The sequence below is a fragment of the Pristiophorus japonicus genome, chromosome 20 (genome assembly GCF_044704955.1).
Source record: "Pristiophorus japonicus isolate sPriJap1 chromosome 20, sPriJap1.hap1, whole genome shotgun sequence".
NCBI classification, from domain to species: Eukaryota; Metazoa; Chordata; class Chondrichthyes; family Pristiophoridae; genus Pristiophorus; species Pristiophorus japonicus.
The window spans coordinates 92,509,804-92,525,514 of NC_091996.1; the positions used below are offsets into that span (position 1 = coordinate 92,509,804).

General features: G+C 54.1%; 2 protein-coding genes across 8 annotated transcripts in view; one reads left to right on the forward strand and one right to left on the reverse strand.

The window, feature by feature from the left end:
* Positions 1 to 15,711, reverse strand: part of LOC139232695 (profilin-1-like) — a 762,729-nt gene that overhangs the window by 501,200 nt on the left and 245,818 nt on the right. The gene's annotated exons all lie outside the window — the stretch shown is intronic.
* Positions 1 to 15,711, forward strand: part of LOC139232688 (protein INCA1) — a 43,841-nt gene that overhangs the window by 16,241 nt on the left and 11,889 nt on the right. The window contains exons 1-4 of one of the 6 annotated variants that reach the window (XM_070863160.1): positions 3,454 to 3,594; positions 8,509 to 8,596; positions 9,651 to 9,767; positions 15,524 to 15,566. In XM_070863160.1, the coding sequence (XP_070719261.1) occupies positions 8,514 to 8,596; positions 9,651 to 9,767; positions 15,524 to 15,566 (243 nt within the window). In that variant the 5' untranslated portion in view covers positions 3,454 to 3,594; positions 8,509 to 8,513. The other 5 variants (XM_070863158.1, XM_070863163.1, XM_070863159.1 and 2 more) reach the window with 5 other exon arrangements.

Genomic DNA, 15,711 nt, shown 5'->3' on the forward strand with positions numbered 1-15,711 from the left:
CAACGGGAGTGAGCGATGGTCAGAGTGACCCACAGTGGGAGTGACCAATGATCAGAGTGACCCACAACGGGAGTGAGCGATGGTCAGAGTGACCCACAATGGGAGTGACCGATGGTCAGAGTGACCCACAACGGGAGTGAGCGATGGTCAGAGTGACCCACAGTGGGAGTGACTGATGGTCAGAGTGACCAACAGTGGGAGTGACTGATGGTCAGAGTGACCTACAGTGTGAGTGAGCGATGGTCAGAGTGACCCACAGCGGGAGTGACCGATGGTCAGAGTGACCCACAGCGGGAGTGACCGATGGTCAGAGTGACCCACAGCGGGAGTGACCGATGGTCAGAGTGACCCACAGCGGGAGTGACCGATGGTCAGAGTAACCCACAGCGGGAGTGACTGATGGTCAGAGTGACCCACAATTGGAGTGACCGATGGTCAGACTGACCCACAGCAGGAGTGACCGAAGGTCAGAATGACCTGCAGCAGGAGTGACCGATGCTCAGTGTGATTGTGACCCTGACGGGATGACCCCGATGGAAGCGTGGACAGGGTGGTTCTGGGGTCGCTGACCCCTGCTGCAGCGATACTCTTGGCCTGAGGGCAGATTGCCCACACTGATGATTCTGGGGTCGGGCTGAGTGTGACGGCACCTCTCCTTCTGAGGCGGCTTTGCTGCCAGAAGTGAATTGCTGACTAATTCTTGTCTGCACATCCTGAGGGAGAGTGGGAAGCGTGCCGACATTTCTGGACATCCCAATGGCCCCTGTAGCATGGTGTCTCCCTGGGCTGGGCTGCTAGGTCCCCACACTCAGTCACACCCGGGGCAGCTCCAGGAGTGACCTCCACCTTTCCAACAGTAAGCAGACGGTCGGTGCGTCAATGGGTTACATAAGAACAGAAGAATTAGGAGCAGGAGTCGGCCATTCAGCCCCTTGAGCCTGCTCCGCCATTCAATAAGATCATGGCTGATCTTCCACCTCAACTCCACTTTCCTGCACTATCCCCATATCCCTCGATTCCCTTAACATCCAAAAATCGATCGATCTCAGCCTTGAATATACTCAACGACTGAGCCTCCACAGCCCTCTGGGGCAGAGAATTCCAAAGATTTACCACCCTCTGAGTGAAGACATTCTTCCTCATCTCAGTTCTAAATGGCCGACCCCTTATCCTGAGACTGTGACCCCTGATTCTAGACTCCCCAGCCCGGGGGAAACATCCTCCCTGCATCTATCCTATCCAGCCCTGTAAGAATTGTGTGCGTCTCAATGAGATTGCAACAGGGGGCACTACTGTTGGAGGTCCGAGGGTCATAGGTGTTATGTATGTTAACCTGTAAATGCCATGTCTAACCACCAGAGGGCTTGTCCCCTGGAGTCCCAAGGGATCCCACAATCCCTTGGGGGCACCTGTATATAAGGAGGCCTCACAGGCTGGAGAGGCACTCTGAGATCTGTAATAAAGGCCTACGGTCATACTTACTTTGAGCTTGTAGTATCTAGTCTGACTCTTTATTCAAGACACAACAATAGGTACACTCGTGCTGGGCCCGGTATATAACCTGAACTTCACCTTCGCATTGTCACTTCTGGAAGCCATTAAAGACTGACCAATTACACCTGCTCACTGGCTCACAGTACGGAGTTCATTGTATCATTTCATACACCACAGAGATCAGCTCTCATTGTTCTAAACTCGAGAGAATATAGGCCTAGTCTGCTCAATCTCTCCTCATGGGACAATCCCCTCCCATCCCAGGAATCAGTTTGACAACATTAAAGGCGCTATATAAATGCAGAGCTCTGTTTGGGTGCTCGGTCCTTAGGGGGGGGGTTCCGAGCCCGAGAGGCCGGGGACCGATGGTCAGTGTGTGTCCGCTGTCCTGTCCATGAACCCGGGTCCTGTTGCTTCTTTAAGGAGCGATGCTCCCACACCCCATTGTGTTTGTTCTCACCGTATCAGTCCACGGGACTGCGTACAATGAGACCGGGGGAAAGCTGCTGTCGATTAGGGCGGGCGTGGGTTTGCGCCCCTGCTCCAGGAGGTCAAAGGCACGACCCTGTCTTAGGAGACGATCCCAGGAAAGATTTTTTACAAAATAACTCGTGCTGTGTGAGAATTTTAAAAAAATTTGTTCCTGGGATGTGGGCGTCGCTGGCAAGGCTGGCATTTATTGCCCATCCCTAACTGCCCCTCGAGAAGGTGGTGGTGAGCCGCCTTCTTGAACCGCTGCAGTCCGTGTGGTGAAGGTGCTCCCACAGTGCTGTTAGGGAGGGAGTTCCAGGATTGTGACCCAGCGACGATGAAGGAACGGCCGATATATTTCCAAGTCGGGATGGTGTGTGACTGGGAGGGGAACGTGGAGGTGGTGGTGTTCCCATGCGCCTGCTGCCCTTGTCCTTCTAGGCGGTAGAGGTCGAGGGTTTGGGAGGTGCTGCCGAAGAAGCCTTGGCGAGTTGCTGCAGTGCATCTTGTAGATGGTGCACACTGCGGCCAGGGGGCGCCAGTGGTGGAGGGAGTGAATGTTGAAGGTGGTGGGTAGCGTGTCAATCAAGCGGGCTGCTTTGTCCTGGATGGTGTCGAGCTTCTCGAGTGTTGTTGGAGCTGCAACTCATCCAGGCAAAGTGGAGAGTGTTCCATCGCACTCCTGACTTGTGCCCTGTGTACGGCACAGAAAGAGGTCACTGGGCCCCACCGCTCCGTGCCGGGGTTTATGCTCCACACCAGCCCCCTCCCACCCCTCTCCATCTCACCCCATCACCATATCCCTCTATTCCTTTCTCCCTCATGTGTTTATCCAGTTTCCCCTTAAATGCATCGATACTATTCGCCTCAACCCCTCCCTGTGGCAGCGAGTTCCACACGCTCGCCACTCTCTGGGTAATCAGTGGGCTGCCTCTGGCACCATTCTAAGGATAAGGGGGAAGCCATTTAGGACCGAGATGAGGAGAAACTTCTTCACCCAGAGAGTGGTGAACCTGTGGAATTCTCTACCACAGAAAGTAGTTGAGGCCAATTCACTAAATATATTCAAAAGGGAGTTAGATGTAGTCCTTACTACTCGGGGGATCAAGGGGTATGGCGAGAAAGCAGGAATGGGGTACTGAAGTTTCATGTTCAGCCATGAACTCATTGAATGGCGGTGCAGGCTAGAAGGGCTGAATGGCCTACTCCTGCACCTATTTTCTATGTTTCTATGTTTCTATCAGCGTGCCTGGCAGGACTCTGCGGGGACGAGATGATGGGAGACAGCGAGGCGTTGGCATTGTTCGTGCCCGAGTGCTCCAGGTCGGCGAGCTTGCTGCTTTGAGGAGGTGGCAGGGACCGGATGCATCTGCAGGAAAGGTCTGGCTGTGAGGTGCGGGGGAAGCTGTGTGTGTGTGTGTGTGTGTGTGCGGGACAGGAAGTGCGGGGGAGATTGTGTGTGGCACTGCTGAATGGAGCAGAAATCCTGGCCCTTAACACAAGGCTCCCGTTCCTGCCCATTGTGTTGTGTTTGTGCAACAATTAAAGCATTCAATACATAAACAGGATTAAAGAGTGAATCCGGCTTCTCGCACTGTCGGAGTGTTTTGCCAGTTTACATTTTGGCCGGTTAGTTTCAAATGCAAAACATTTCAAGTTTGTTCTGCAGTTATCAAACTTCCAATTATTTTTATTGTTGTAATCCTGCACGCTGCTCCCTCCAGAGTTCTTATCCTGGTTAATGGACAGGGTGGGCATTGATTGACAGGTGGTGCATTGATTGACAGGGAGGTGCATTGATTGACAGGAGGTACATTGATTGAAAAGGAGGTACATTGATTGACAGGAGGTGCATTGATTGACATGAGGTACATTGATTGACAGGATGTGAATTGATTGACAGGAGGTGCATTGATTGACAGTGTGTGCATTGATTGACAGGAGGTGCATTGATTGACAGGTTGTGCATTGATTGACAGGGAGGTGCATTGATTGACAGGAGGTACATTGATTGAAAAGGAGGTACATTGATTGACAGGAGGTGCATTGATTGACATGAGGTACATTGATTGACAGGGGGTGAATTGATTGACAGGAGGTGCATTGATTGACAGTGTGTGCATTGATTGACATGAGGTGCATTGATTGACAGGTTGTGCATTGATTGACAGCAGGTGCATTGATTGAGAGATTGTGCATTGATTGACAGGAGGTGCATTGATTGACAGCAGTTGCATTGATTGAGAGATTGTGCATTGATTGACAGGAGATGCATTGATTGACAGGGGGTGCATTGATTGTGCATTGATTGACAGGAGGTGCATTGATTGACAGCAGGTGCATTGATTGACAGGTTGTGCATTGATTGGCAGGAGGCGCATTGATTGACAGGACATGCATTGATTGACAGGAGATGCATTGATTGTGCATTGATTGACAGGAGGTGCATTGATTGACAGCAGGTGCATTGATTGAGAGACTGTGCATTGATTGACAGGAGGTGCATTGATTGACAGCAGGTGCATTGATTGAGAGATTGTGCATTGATTGACAGGAGGTGCATTGATTGACAGCAGGTGCATTGATTGACAGGTTATGCATTGATTGGCAGGAGGTGCATTGATTGACAGGACATGCATTGATTGACAGGAGAGGCATTGATTGTGCATTGATTGACAGGAGATGCATTGATTGACAGGACATGCATTGATTGACAGCAGGTGCATTGATTGACAGGAGGTGCATTGATTGAGAGATTGTGCATTGATTGACAGGAGGTGCATTGATTGACAGGAAGTGCATTGATTGACAGGAGGTGCATCGATTGTGCATTGATTGACAGCAGGTGCATTGATTGAGAGATTGTGCATTGATTGACAGGAGGTGCATTGATTGACAGGGAGGTGCATTTTGCCGTACAGGGAGTCGGAAGTGACGCCGCGCCTGCCGTACTGCGGGCCGGAAGTACAGCGCGGGTGGGCCCGAAGCCTGGTGCTGCAGCTCGGTGAAGCCCGGCAGGTGGGGCTGGAGGCCGGTCCGGAGGTGGAGAGAGAGAGAGAGAGAGAGAGAGGGAGAGCTCCAACTGCAGCCTCCTGGTCACATGGCAATCGCAGCAACTCAATCAAGTCACCTCAGTTGTTGTTGTTGTTGGGAGCCAACCTGGTTACCGGGCGATGGGGTCAGGGGTCGCACCCTAACCAATATTTCCCCCTCCGTAACATCGCCCGTCTCCGCTCCTGCCTCAGCTCATCCACTGCTGAAACCCTCATCCGCACCTTTGTTACCTCCAGACTCGACTATTCCAACACACTCCTGGCTGGCCTCCCACATTCTATCCCACGTAAACTTGAGGTGATCCAAAACTCGGCTGCCCCATGTCCTAACTCACACCGAGTCCCGCTCACCCATCACCCCCTGTGCTCGCTGACCCCGTGTCCTAACTCACGCCCAGTCCCGCTCACCCATCACCCCCTGTGCTCGCTGACCCCGTGTCCTAACTCGCACCGAGTCCCACTCACCCATCACCCCCTGTGCTCGCTGACCCCGTGTCCTAACTCACGCCCAGTCCCGCTCACCCATCACCCCCTGTGCTCGCTGACCCCATGTCCTAACTCGCACCGAGTCCCGCTCACCCATCACCCCCTGTGCTCGCTGACCCCGTGTCCTAACTCGCACCGAGTCCCACTCACCCATCACCCCCTGTGCTCGCTGACCCCGTGTCCTAACTCGCACCGAGTCCCACTCACCCATCACCCCCTGTGCTCGCTGCCCCGTGTCCTAACTCGCACCGAGTCCCGCTCACCCATCACCCCCTGTGCTCGCTGACCCCGTGTCCTAACTCGCACCGAGTCCCACTCACCCATCACCCCCTGTGCTCGCTGACCCCGTGTCCTAACTCACACCGAGTCCCGCTCACCCATCACCCCCTGTGCTCACTGACCCCGTGTCCTAACTCGCACCGAGTCCCGCTCACCCATCACCCCCTGTGCTCGCTGACCCCGTGTCCTAACTCGCACCGAGTCCCGCTCACCCATCACCCCCTGTGCTCGCTGACCCCGTGTCCTAACTCGCACCGAGTCCCGCTCACCCATCACCCGCTGTGCTCACTGCCCCGTGTCCTAACTCGCACCCAGTCCCGCTCACCCATCACCCCCTGTGCTCGCTGCCCCGTGTCCTAACTCGCACCCAGTCCCGCTCACCCATCACCCCCTGTGCTCGCTGCCCCGTGTCCTAACTCGCACCCAGTCCCGCTCACCCATCACCCCCTGTGCTCGCTGCCCCGTGTCCTAACTCGCACCCAGTCCCGCTCACCCATCACCCCCTGTACTCGCTGCCCCGTGTCCTAACTCGCACCCAGTCCCGCTCACCCATCACCCCCTGTGCTCGCTGCCCCGTGTCCTAACTCGCACCGAGTCCCGCTCACCCATCACCCTCTGTGCTCGCTGACCCCGTGTCCTAACTCGCACCCAGTCCCGCTCACCCATCACCCCCTGTGCTCGCTGCCCCGTGTCCTAACTCGCACCCAGTCCCGCTCACCCATCACCCCCTGTGCTCGCTGCCCCGTGTCCTAACTCGCACCGAGTCCCACTCACCCATCACCCCCTGTGCTCGCTGCCCCGTGTCCTAACTCACACCGAGTCCCGCTCACCCATCACCCCCTGTGCTCGCTGCCCCGTGTCCTAACTCGCACCGAGTCCCACTCACCCATCACCCCCTGTGCTCGCTGACCTAAATTGGCTCCCGGTTAAGCAACACCTCGATTTCAAAATTCCCATCCTTGTTTTCAAGTCCCTCCATGGCCCTCACCCCTCCCTATCTCTGTAATCTCCTCCAGCCCCACAACCCCCCCGTGATGTCTGCGCTCCTCTAATTCTGCCCTCCTGAGCATCCCTGATTATAATCGCTCCACCATCTGTTGCCTGGGCCCCAAGCTCTGGAACTCCCTCCCTAAACCTCTCTGCCACTCCGCATCACTTTCCTCCTTCAAGACACTCCTTCAAATCTCCCTCTTTGACCAAGCTTTTGGTCACCTGTCCCCAATATCTCCCTATGTGGGCTCGGCGTCAAATTTTGTTTGATAATCGCTCCCTGTGAACGGCTCTGGGACGTTAAAGGCGCTATATAAATGCAAGTTGCTGTTGTTGAGAGGGGAAAAGAAACCAGGGCCCAGCTGATGGTGGACGAGAGTCCAAACATTGAAGGTGATATGGAAAGACTCTCAAGGTCAGGAGACAGGGGTCGGACACTGGGGGCCCAGGGCCTGGTGACTGAACAAGGATAGGTCGGTGGTGGCAGGCATGTTTGGGCCGAGTCGGCAGGTGGGTGATCACGGTCCAGATCTAGTCGGTTTGAGGTTGTTGGCTGGCTAATGGAGACCTGGAGCAGAGGGTTCAGGGCTTGGGCTCGAGCTGGTGCAAGTCAATGTCTGGTGCAATCTGGCTGACCGACGTCTCGGGCCTGCACCTGACCGTGGGGCTTGGCTAGTGGAGGTCTGGGTTCGGGGTCTGCCTCGACTAGCACCTGGTGAAATCCCCCAGATCCCTTTGGCTGAGGTTTGTCTCTTGCTCTTCCCCCTCTGTCCTTCGCGTTCTCTCATTGCTGTGCCTCCTGTTTTCTCGTTTCTGACTTTCTCCCATATCTTTGTCTATCACTCGCTCTCTGCTTTCACACAATCTTGTTGGCACCGTGTCACTCTTCCTTTGCCTCACTCTCTCTGTCTTAATGTACTATGTCTGTCTCTCGCTGTCTTTCTCTCACTACTCTTGCTCTATCTCACTTTCACTCACTTGTCTCTTGCTCTTTGCCTGTTCTTTAGTCTGACTCTCTCTGTCCCTCTCAATTCCTTTCTGTGTCTATCTTTGACTCTCTCTGGCTGTGTTTCGCTCATTCTGCCTCTCTCAATTTTTCTCTCTCGTTCTGTTATCTCTCAGTCTCTCTCTGTCTCTCACATTGTCTCTGTCTTCCTCAGTCTTTCACTCTCCCTCTGTCTCTTGATTTATTTGTTGCAGTTCCTCACGCTCTGTCTGTCTGTCTGTCTCTCTCTCTCTCTGTCTGTCTGTCTCTGGCGCTCTCTGTGTGTCTCTCTCTCATGCTCTCTCTGTGTGTGTCTCTCTCTCACTCACTCTCTCTGTGTCTCCCTCTCTCTCACTCTCACTCACTCTCTCTGTGTCTCTCTCTCACTCACTCTCTCTGTGTCTCTCTCTCACTCACTCACTCACTCTCTCTGTCTCTCTCTCACTCACTCTCTATGTGTGTGTCTCTCTCTCTCTCTCACTCACTCTCTCTGTGTCTCTCTCCCTCTCACTCACTCACTCTGTGTGTCTCTCTCTCTGTCTCTGTGTGTCGCTCGCTCTATGTGTCGCTCTCTCTGTCTCACTTTCTCTGTCTCTCTTTCTCTGTCTCTCTCTTTCTCTGTCTTTCTCTGTCTCACTCTCTCACAATCTCCGCTCTCGCTCTCTCCCATGCTCTCTCGCTCTCTCCTTTTGTGGTTTGCTCACTCTTAATTTCTGGTAAGTTAATTTTCTTTCTTCTGCTTGTATACAGCTGCGATGAGTCAGCATTTCAGAACACCATGGAGTCTCCAAGACAGCCCTGTAGATGAGAATGAGGAGAATTTTATACCATTCGTAACGTACGATATTTCCTGTGTATTTTCTGGAGAGGATATTTTGGCCCTGCAGATGCCTCAGTGGGTAAATGTACCGTCCAGCCAACAGGTCACGGAGATCGGGCGGTGTCAGGTTCCAGCTCTGTGACAGCGGGAAAGGCAGTGCGGTTCATGTGGGTTAGAGAGAGGGGAAATCAGCCAGGGTTCCTGCTCCTGATCACTGCCCAGTGACCCCTGGGTTAGAGAGAGGGGAAATCAGCCAGGGTTCTTGCTTCTGATCACTGCCCAGTGACCCCTGGGTTAGAGAGAGAGGAGAAATCAGCCAGGGTTCTTGCTTCTGATCACTGCCCAGTGACCCCTGGGTCAGAGAGAGGGGAAATCAGCCAGGGTTCCTGCTCCTGATCACTGCCCAGTGACCCCTGGGTTAGAGAGAGAGGGGAAATCAGCCAGGGTTCCTGCTCCTGATCACTGCCCAGTGACCACTGGGGGATGTACTGTCCCTGATGCCTGTCAGACAGTAACCCCCAGCATTGACCCCCGCCTCGGAGCGAGGAGGGGGAAACAGTGAGTGTCGTCCTCTTCGATAGAAGCCAGGCGTGAGCTGGCGCTCGGCATTCCATGTGTTCACGACCCATCGAGGCTGCATTCACTCCCTGCTGCCTTGCTGTTCCTGGGACTCTGCTGTGCCCACATTACAACAGGGGCTTCACTTCCTCGGCTGTGAGGCGCCTTGGGCTGTCCTGAGGATGTGAAAGGCGCTGCAGGAATGCAAGTTGTTCCTGAGGCAGCAAGTGGTTGGCAGAGTGGGGAAGCGTTCAGAGGGCGGGCATGCTTGGTGGGTAAACGGAGGCATTGGATCAGCGTAAATTATAAAACCGGTTGACAATGAATACAATTAGCATCACCGGGGAATGTGAAAGGAGGAAGAGGGAGAATCGGAAGTGGGTTTAAAGAGTGCGTGAAGATTACAGACAGTGTGATGGCCCAGTCAGCACTGACCCACTTCTTGTCTGGCCTCTCTCTCTCTCTCTCTCGCATGCTCTCTCTGTGTTTGTGTTTATTTGTTGACCCATTGCAGGCGTTCGAAGACGGTGAGCAGATGCAAGGCCGAAGACGAGAGCGGAGCGCAGTGTTCGGCTGCAGTCAGGGACTGGGCCTGTGTGGCGGATCTCGAGCGTCCAGTGCAGCTGGCAGTGTAAGTACAGTCCCACGCCTGGCTCCGCGAGAGGCTCCATACTGGCTCTTTGGCAGGCTGTCTCTGGTGGGGCAAGGAGAGCGTGGGCGGTGGGCCGTTAAAGGAACATATGACAGGCTCCCTCCCCTCTGCACACTGATCTGTATCCCTCCACTCCCCCCCACCCCCCACCCCCCTCCGTTCTGGAGGGTAATGGCTGACCGGATTGACATAAAAACCCATTGTTATGTATGCAATAAAGGTTCAAACTGAGTACTGTTTAACTAAGCAAGGTACAACCTTGGCTCTGCTTTACTTCGGCCCAAAGTGCCTGACTCTCAAAATGGCTGGCCTTTTATACCAGAGCAGCACCATGTGCGTGCTGCTCAGTGGCCTCCAACAATGACGCCATCTGGTGGCTACAAACAGAATGTACATACATGACACCCATCTGGTTCACCAATGTCCTTCAGGGAAGGAAATCTGCCGTCCTTACCCGGTCTGGCCGATATGTGACTCCACAGCAATGTGGTTGACTCTTTAACTGCCCCCCTCGGAAATGGCCCAGCGAGACACTCGGTTGTACAAAACCCGCTACGACAAAGTCAGCACCTTCACCACACGGACTGCAGCGGTTCACGAAGGCGGCTCACCACCACCTTCTCAAGGGCAATTAGGGATGGGCAATAAATGCCGGCCCAAATCCCAGGAAGGAATATATTTTTTAAAACGCCGAGGAGTGGGAGGGTGAGGATTTCGCTGCAGGACAGGAGTCCGGGAAAGGCTGATGGGGGGGGGGGCGGGGGGGAAAGAGCTTGTTGTGTCTTTAGATGTTCTGATAATGACTCCACGAGGCAATGTATTGTACTTGAACTGGAGTGACCTTAGTCCATTTAATATAACTCCAGAGTGAGGATCACACCTGGTGGCCTGCCTTTTATACCAGGCCAGGCACACCTGTACAGGTAACCTACAAGTCTCCCACTGCAGTGCCCTCTGGTGGCACACCTTAGTGATCATACAGCGGGTGTACAAGTTTCCCATAGTCGTGACCTCACGTGGCACATCATATGTAATGGTACAAGCAGTACACATGTTTGGATACATGACATCACTCTCCCCCAAGTCCTTAGTGCAAATCGCCTTCATGCATTGACTGTGCTCTGGGCTTAGCTCTAACTGATTGACCCTTGGAGGGTCGTTTCCATCTTGGGTGAATAGGTGGTGTTTCGTTGCCAGTAGGGTCCCCCGCCCCCCACATAATAGATTATGCCGGTGGTTCATTTCATTCATATACATTCAAGTCCAGAAAAAAAAATAGCATTTACATCATTACATTTGTGGTACAGTTGTGAGGCAAGTACATTTGACTGGTGAGGTACATACTTGATACATACTTGGAATCAGTACTGGTGTCAGCACCGGTGTGTGAGGACAAGCTCGTTCCAGAACTGCTGGATGGTGCCCAGGTAGTCTGGTGGTGGTGTGGTGCCCAGTGCTGGCAGTGGGAACCCGGTTGGCTCAAGGTGCCTGCTCTCGGAACCTTTGCTGTTGCTCCTAGCGTCGGGCAGGTTCACAGATGCCTGTGACCTCCGTGTCCTTTCCCTGTGCCCCGGGTCGCTGCTGCTTCCCTGAGGAGCAGTCGTCTGGCAGTGGGCAGGGAACTGCTGACTCGCTGGCCTGGGCGTTATTTGGTTTGAGATCCTGGCTGGTCCCAGTCCCATTTTTGGAGGACTGTTGCGGGTGACCCTTCGTTCCCGGGTGTAGCCTTGGTGGCGATAGGGTCTGGGGGCTGCGCCTGAGCGCGGTTTTGCTCTTTCAGGCTCGTGGCGGTTGGTGCCATCGGGTGCCCGAGAGGTGGAGCCGATCAGGGGGCAGGGTATCGATACCGGTGCCGTTGCCCTCCTGAGATTGTTTGCTCTGCAGCTTGTCTATTTTTGCTGCTTGTGGACACACTGGTGCATCAGTCTGGTCCCAGGGACGCAGGCTACAGCATTGGGTAGCTCGCTGGACCTGTGTGCTCCCGATAGGTGTTTGCCTGCTACATTAACTGAATGCAGTTGAAATCCTACATCGCACAACGTTTCATTACTCATTGTGGATAAGCGGTAGCTCCGATCGCAATCGCACGTCTTTTCTTTGCTTGTTACACGATTAAAACTCTGATCATCAATTACAAGCTTTACATTTAACTCACAGTTGCTATTACATTGATTGAGAGTGTGGAACTGTCCCTTTAAGTGTGGTGGGTTGCAGGCCTCCTTTAAGAGAGCCTTGCTATCTTTACCTCAACCATCTTCTTCGCTGGGTACCACGTGTTGCTCCATCAGCGCTGCACCTCGTGGTCTGACCGCCGCCATCTTTTTCTTCAGCGCCTCACCTCGTGGTTCGGGCGCCATCTTTCCTCCATCCACGATGTCGACTGCGGTGATCCTCTTCTCCCCGGGTTCTGCCACCGAGGCTGGGAAAGTCGCCTTTGGATCCGATTTTCTTCCTCCGGAGTCCTGCCACTGGAGCCCGGATAGTGCGCTCGGGTCGTCCCAGCTGGATCATCTCCACGCAGTCCTGCTGAGCGGTCTGTGCCTCGGGATGCTGTGCTGGTCTGCTCTCTGGTGCCGGATCCAACCTCCGGTCGGGGCTTGCTTTGCCTCTGAGCGCGGGGGACGTCAATCGCTGGCGGGATGAAATCTTCCCAGCTCCAATGGATCTTCTCCATCCATCTTCTTCCGAGTAGCATTGATCCATCACCTGCAACAATCCACAGGGGTAACTTATGTACCGCGCCATCATGGAGTACCTTTACATCCGCACTACCAACGACTGGTGTAGGTGCGCAGCTTTGCCTGAACCGGGACCAACTTGGGTCGTTCAACTTGATTGTCCCATAGCCTCTCAAAGGCTTCTTGATTCATTACTGACTGGCTCGCCCCCGCGTCCACTTCCATGAAAACTGGTACGCCATCTATCTCGACTTCCATCCTCAACGGGGAAAACTCGGTGGTGCAGGTAAACATGCTATACACCTCATCGTGGGGCTGAGCTGCCTCTCTGCCTATCGCTTCATAATCCGCGCTGGATTCATGGCCATCTGCAGACTCTTCATCAACACGGTGAGCCATATTTCTCTCGCACATTCGCTGGAGGTGGCCCTTTGTGCTGCAGCCTTTACACACATAGTCTTTAAAACGGCACTGGTGAGCCCTGTGATTCCCTCCGCAACGCCAGCAAGGTGCTACTCGATTAGCCCCCTTCGGCGGACTCTGAGTTAAGGGATTCGGGGGCCTGTTCTCTCTCCCCTGAGGAGATTCACGTTCGACAGTCCAGCCTCTAAAAGGCGCCATTCTGTGTACAGTACTTGCCGGGTTTGAGTCCTGAGGATGAGTAATCCGCCTAGAGCTGCAGGTCGAGGTCATGATTGCCTGGCTCATGGTGATGGCCTTCTGCAGTGTGACTGTGGTATCCGCAGACAGTAGCCTGTGAAGAAGGCCCTTGTGGCCGATTCCGATGACAAAGATATCCCGCAGCGCTTCGGTGAGATGGTCGCCGAAATCACATGGTGCCACCAGCCTGCTGAGGTCTGCAGCACATTTCGCGATTTGCTGGCCTTCGGGCCGTCGGTGGGTGTAAAACCGGTGTCTGGCTGTGAGGATGCTCTCTTTGGGTTATTCTTGGATCAGCGTTACAAGCTCCTCGTACGTCTTGGTCGTTGTCTTCGCTGGTGCCAGCAAATCCCTGATGAGGCCATAGACGGAGGGCCCACAACTGGTTAGCAGGATAGCTCTGCGCTTATCAGCCAGTGTGGCCGGATTATCGCCTGCCAGGTCGTTTGCTGTGAAGAAATGATCGAGCCTCTCCACAAAGGCGTCCCAATCACCCCCACCGGCGAACTGCTGCAACGTACCAAGGTTAGCCATTTTTGCGTGAAAGTCCGCAATCTCGTCGCCAATTGTTATGTCTTTAGATGCTCTGATAATGACTCCACGAGGCCAAGTATTGCACTTGAACTGGAGTGACCTTAGTCCTTTATTGATAACTCCAGAGTGAGGATCACCTGGTGGCCTGCCTTTTAGACTGGGCCTGGCACACCTGTACAGGTAACCTACAAGTCTCCCACTGCAGTGCCCTCTGCTGGCACACCTTTGTGACCATACAGCTGGTGTACAAGTTTCCCAAAGTAGTGCCCTCTGGTGGCACATCATATGTAATAGTACAAGCAGTAAACATGTCTGGATACATGACAGAGCTCTGGGGGAGGAAATCTGCCATCCTTACCCGGTTTGGCTGTAACATATTTGCTGCATGTGTTCTTTGCTTAGTTGGTTTAGGAACAAAAATTTAACCATCACACTACACAAAGGTAACGCCCCTATTTAAAAAAGGCGGCAGACAGAAAGCAGGAAACTAGAGACCAGTTAGCCTAGCATCTGTCGTTGGGAAAATGTTGATGTCCATTATTCAGGAAGCAATAGCGGGACCTTTGGAAAAGCATAATTTGATCAAGCAGGGTCAGCATGGTTTTATGAAAGGGGAAATCGCGTTTGACAAATTTGCTGGAGAGCACTCCCATTGGGGACTCCCGCCTCCTCTGGACGGCAGGACGGTGTGCCATGGCGTGTCCGGACGGCAGACGAGGATGGCAAAATCCAGGTTGTGCAAGGCAACAGCTCGACAACTATTTTGTTGTATATCAGTAATCAAGTGCCCCCTGATTAAAGGGGGGAGGGGCACAGCCCAAAACCTTTTCAAGTGCTCCCTTGTTATTTTTTTGTTGTTGAGGGCACTAAAACACAAATTATACAAGTGTCCCCTGGCTAAAAGTGGGGGAGGGGGGCACTAAAACCGACACAATAAACAAGTTAAGTTTTAGACATTAAAATCAAATTAAAATTTGGGCAAGAGCTCTACAAAGATGTGAGCTGCATACATTACAGGGGGCAGAGGGGGAGCTCTGGCGGGGGCGGGGGGTGGGATGTGGGGGTGGGTGGGGGTGAGCTGTGGGGGTGGGTGGGATGTGGGGGTGAGCTCTGGGGGTGGGTGGGGCGTGTGGGTGATCTCTGGGCTGGGTGGGATGTAGGGGTGAGCTATGGGGGTGGGTGGGATGTGGGGGTGAGCTCTGGGGGTGGGTGGGGCGTGTGGGTGAGCTCTGGGCTGGGTGGGATGTGGGGGTGAGCTGTGGGAGTGGGTGGGGTGTGGGGGTGAGCTCTGGGCTGAGTGAGATGTGGGGGTGATCTCTGGGTGTGGGGGGTTTGATCTCTGGGGTTGGGAAGGTAGCTCTGCAAATGGGAGGAGGAGGCTCAGCCAGTCCCCCTCACCATTGGCGGGGTGGCGGAGGTAGAATGGATCAGGAGCAGCAAGTACATGACGGAGCAGGGCTTCGGTGGGAATCTGCAGCCTGTGGTGTGGGCCGGGTAGATGGCTCACCCCCTCCTCTTCCCCCCACCCCCCCTCCACCACACGGGTCTACTCACCCCTGGGGCAGAGGTGCTACAGTTGCTTCGACCCCGTGCCCCTGGGTTAGGGACGAGCGCAGGCAGCCAGAGTCGCTGCACCAGGCCATGGCTTGGCTGTGACGGTGCACACTGTTGAATAGCTGGATGCCACTGGCTGTGGCTGTAAATTCTATGATTACTGTGAAGAGGGGCCTGTTCGCTGAGGCAGCAGAGGGTAGCTGGTGCCTGTTAACCCAGCGGACACAGAGATCTGTCAATTGCAAGTAATTCCCCCACAGATTGTTGGTCATGCAGCGTAACCCCTCCCTCTGTAATTGTGTTTCACAGCCCCCATTGGATGGAAGTGTATGAAGAGGCCCCCCCGAGATTGGTACGTAGCACGGTGCTGGGCTCGGTCTGGTGTTCTCTGCAATAGTCTAGAGCTCCGATGCAGCAGGTGGGGTTTAAGCAGCTGTGTGTGGGGCGAGTGAGAGGGAGAGCGCACTCTGCAGTCCAAGAGCCGTAGAGAACTCTCC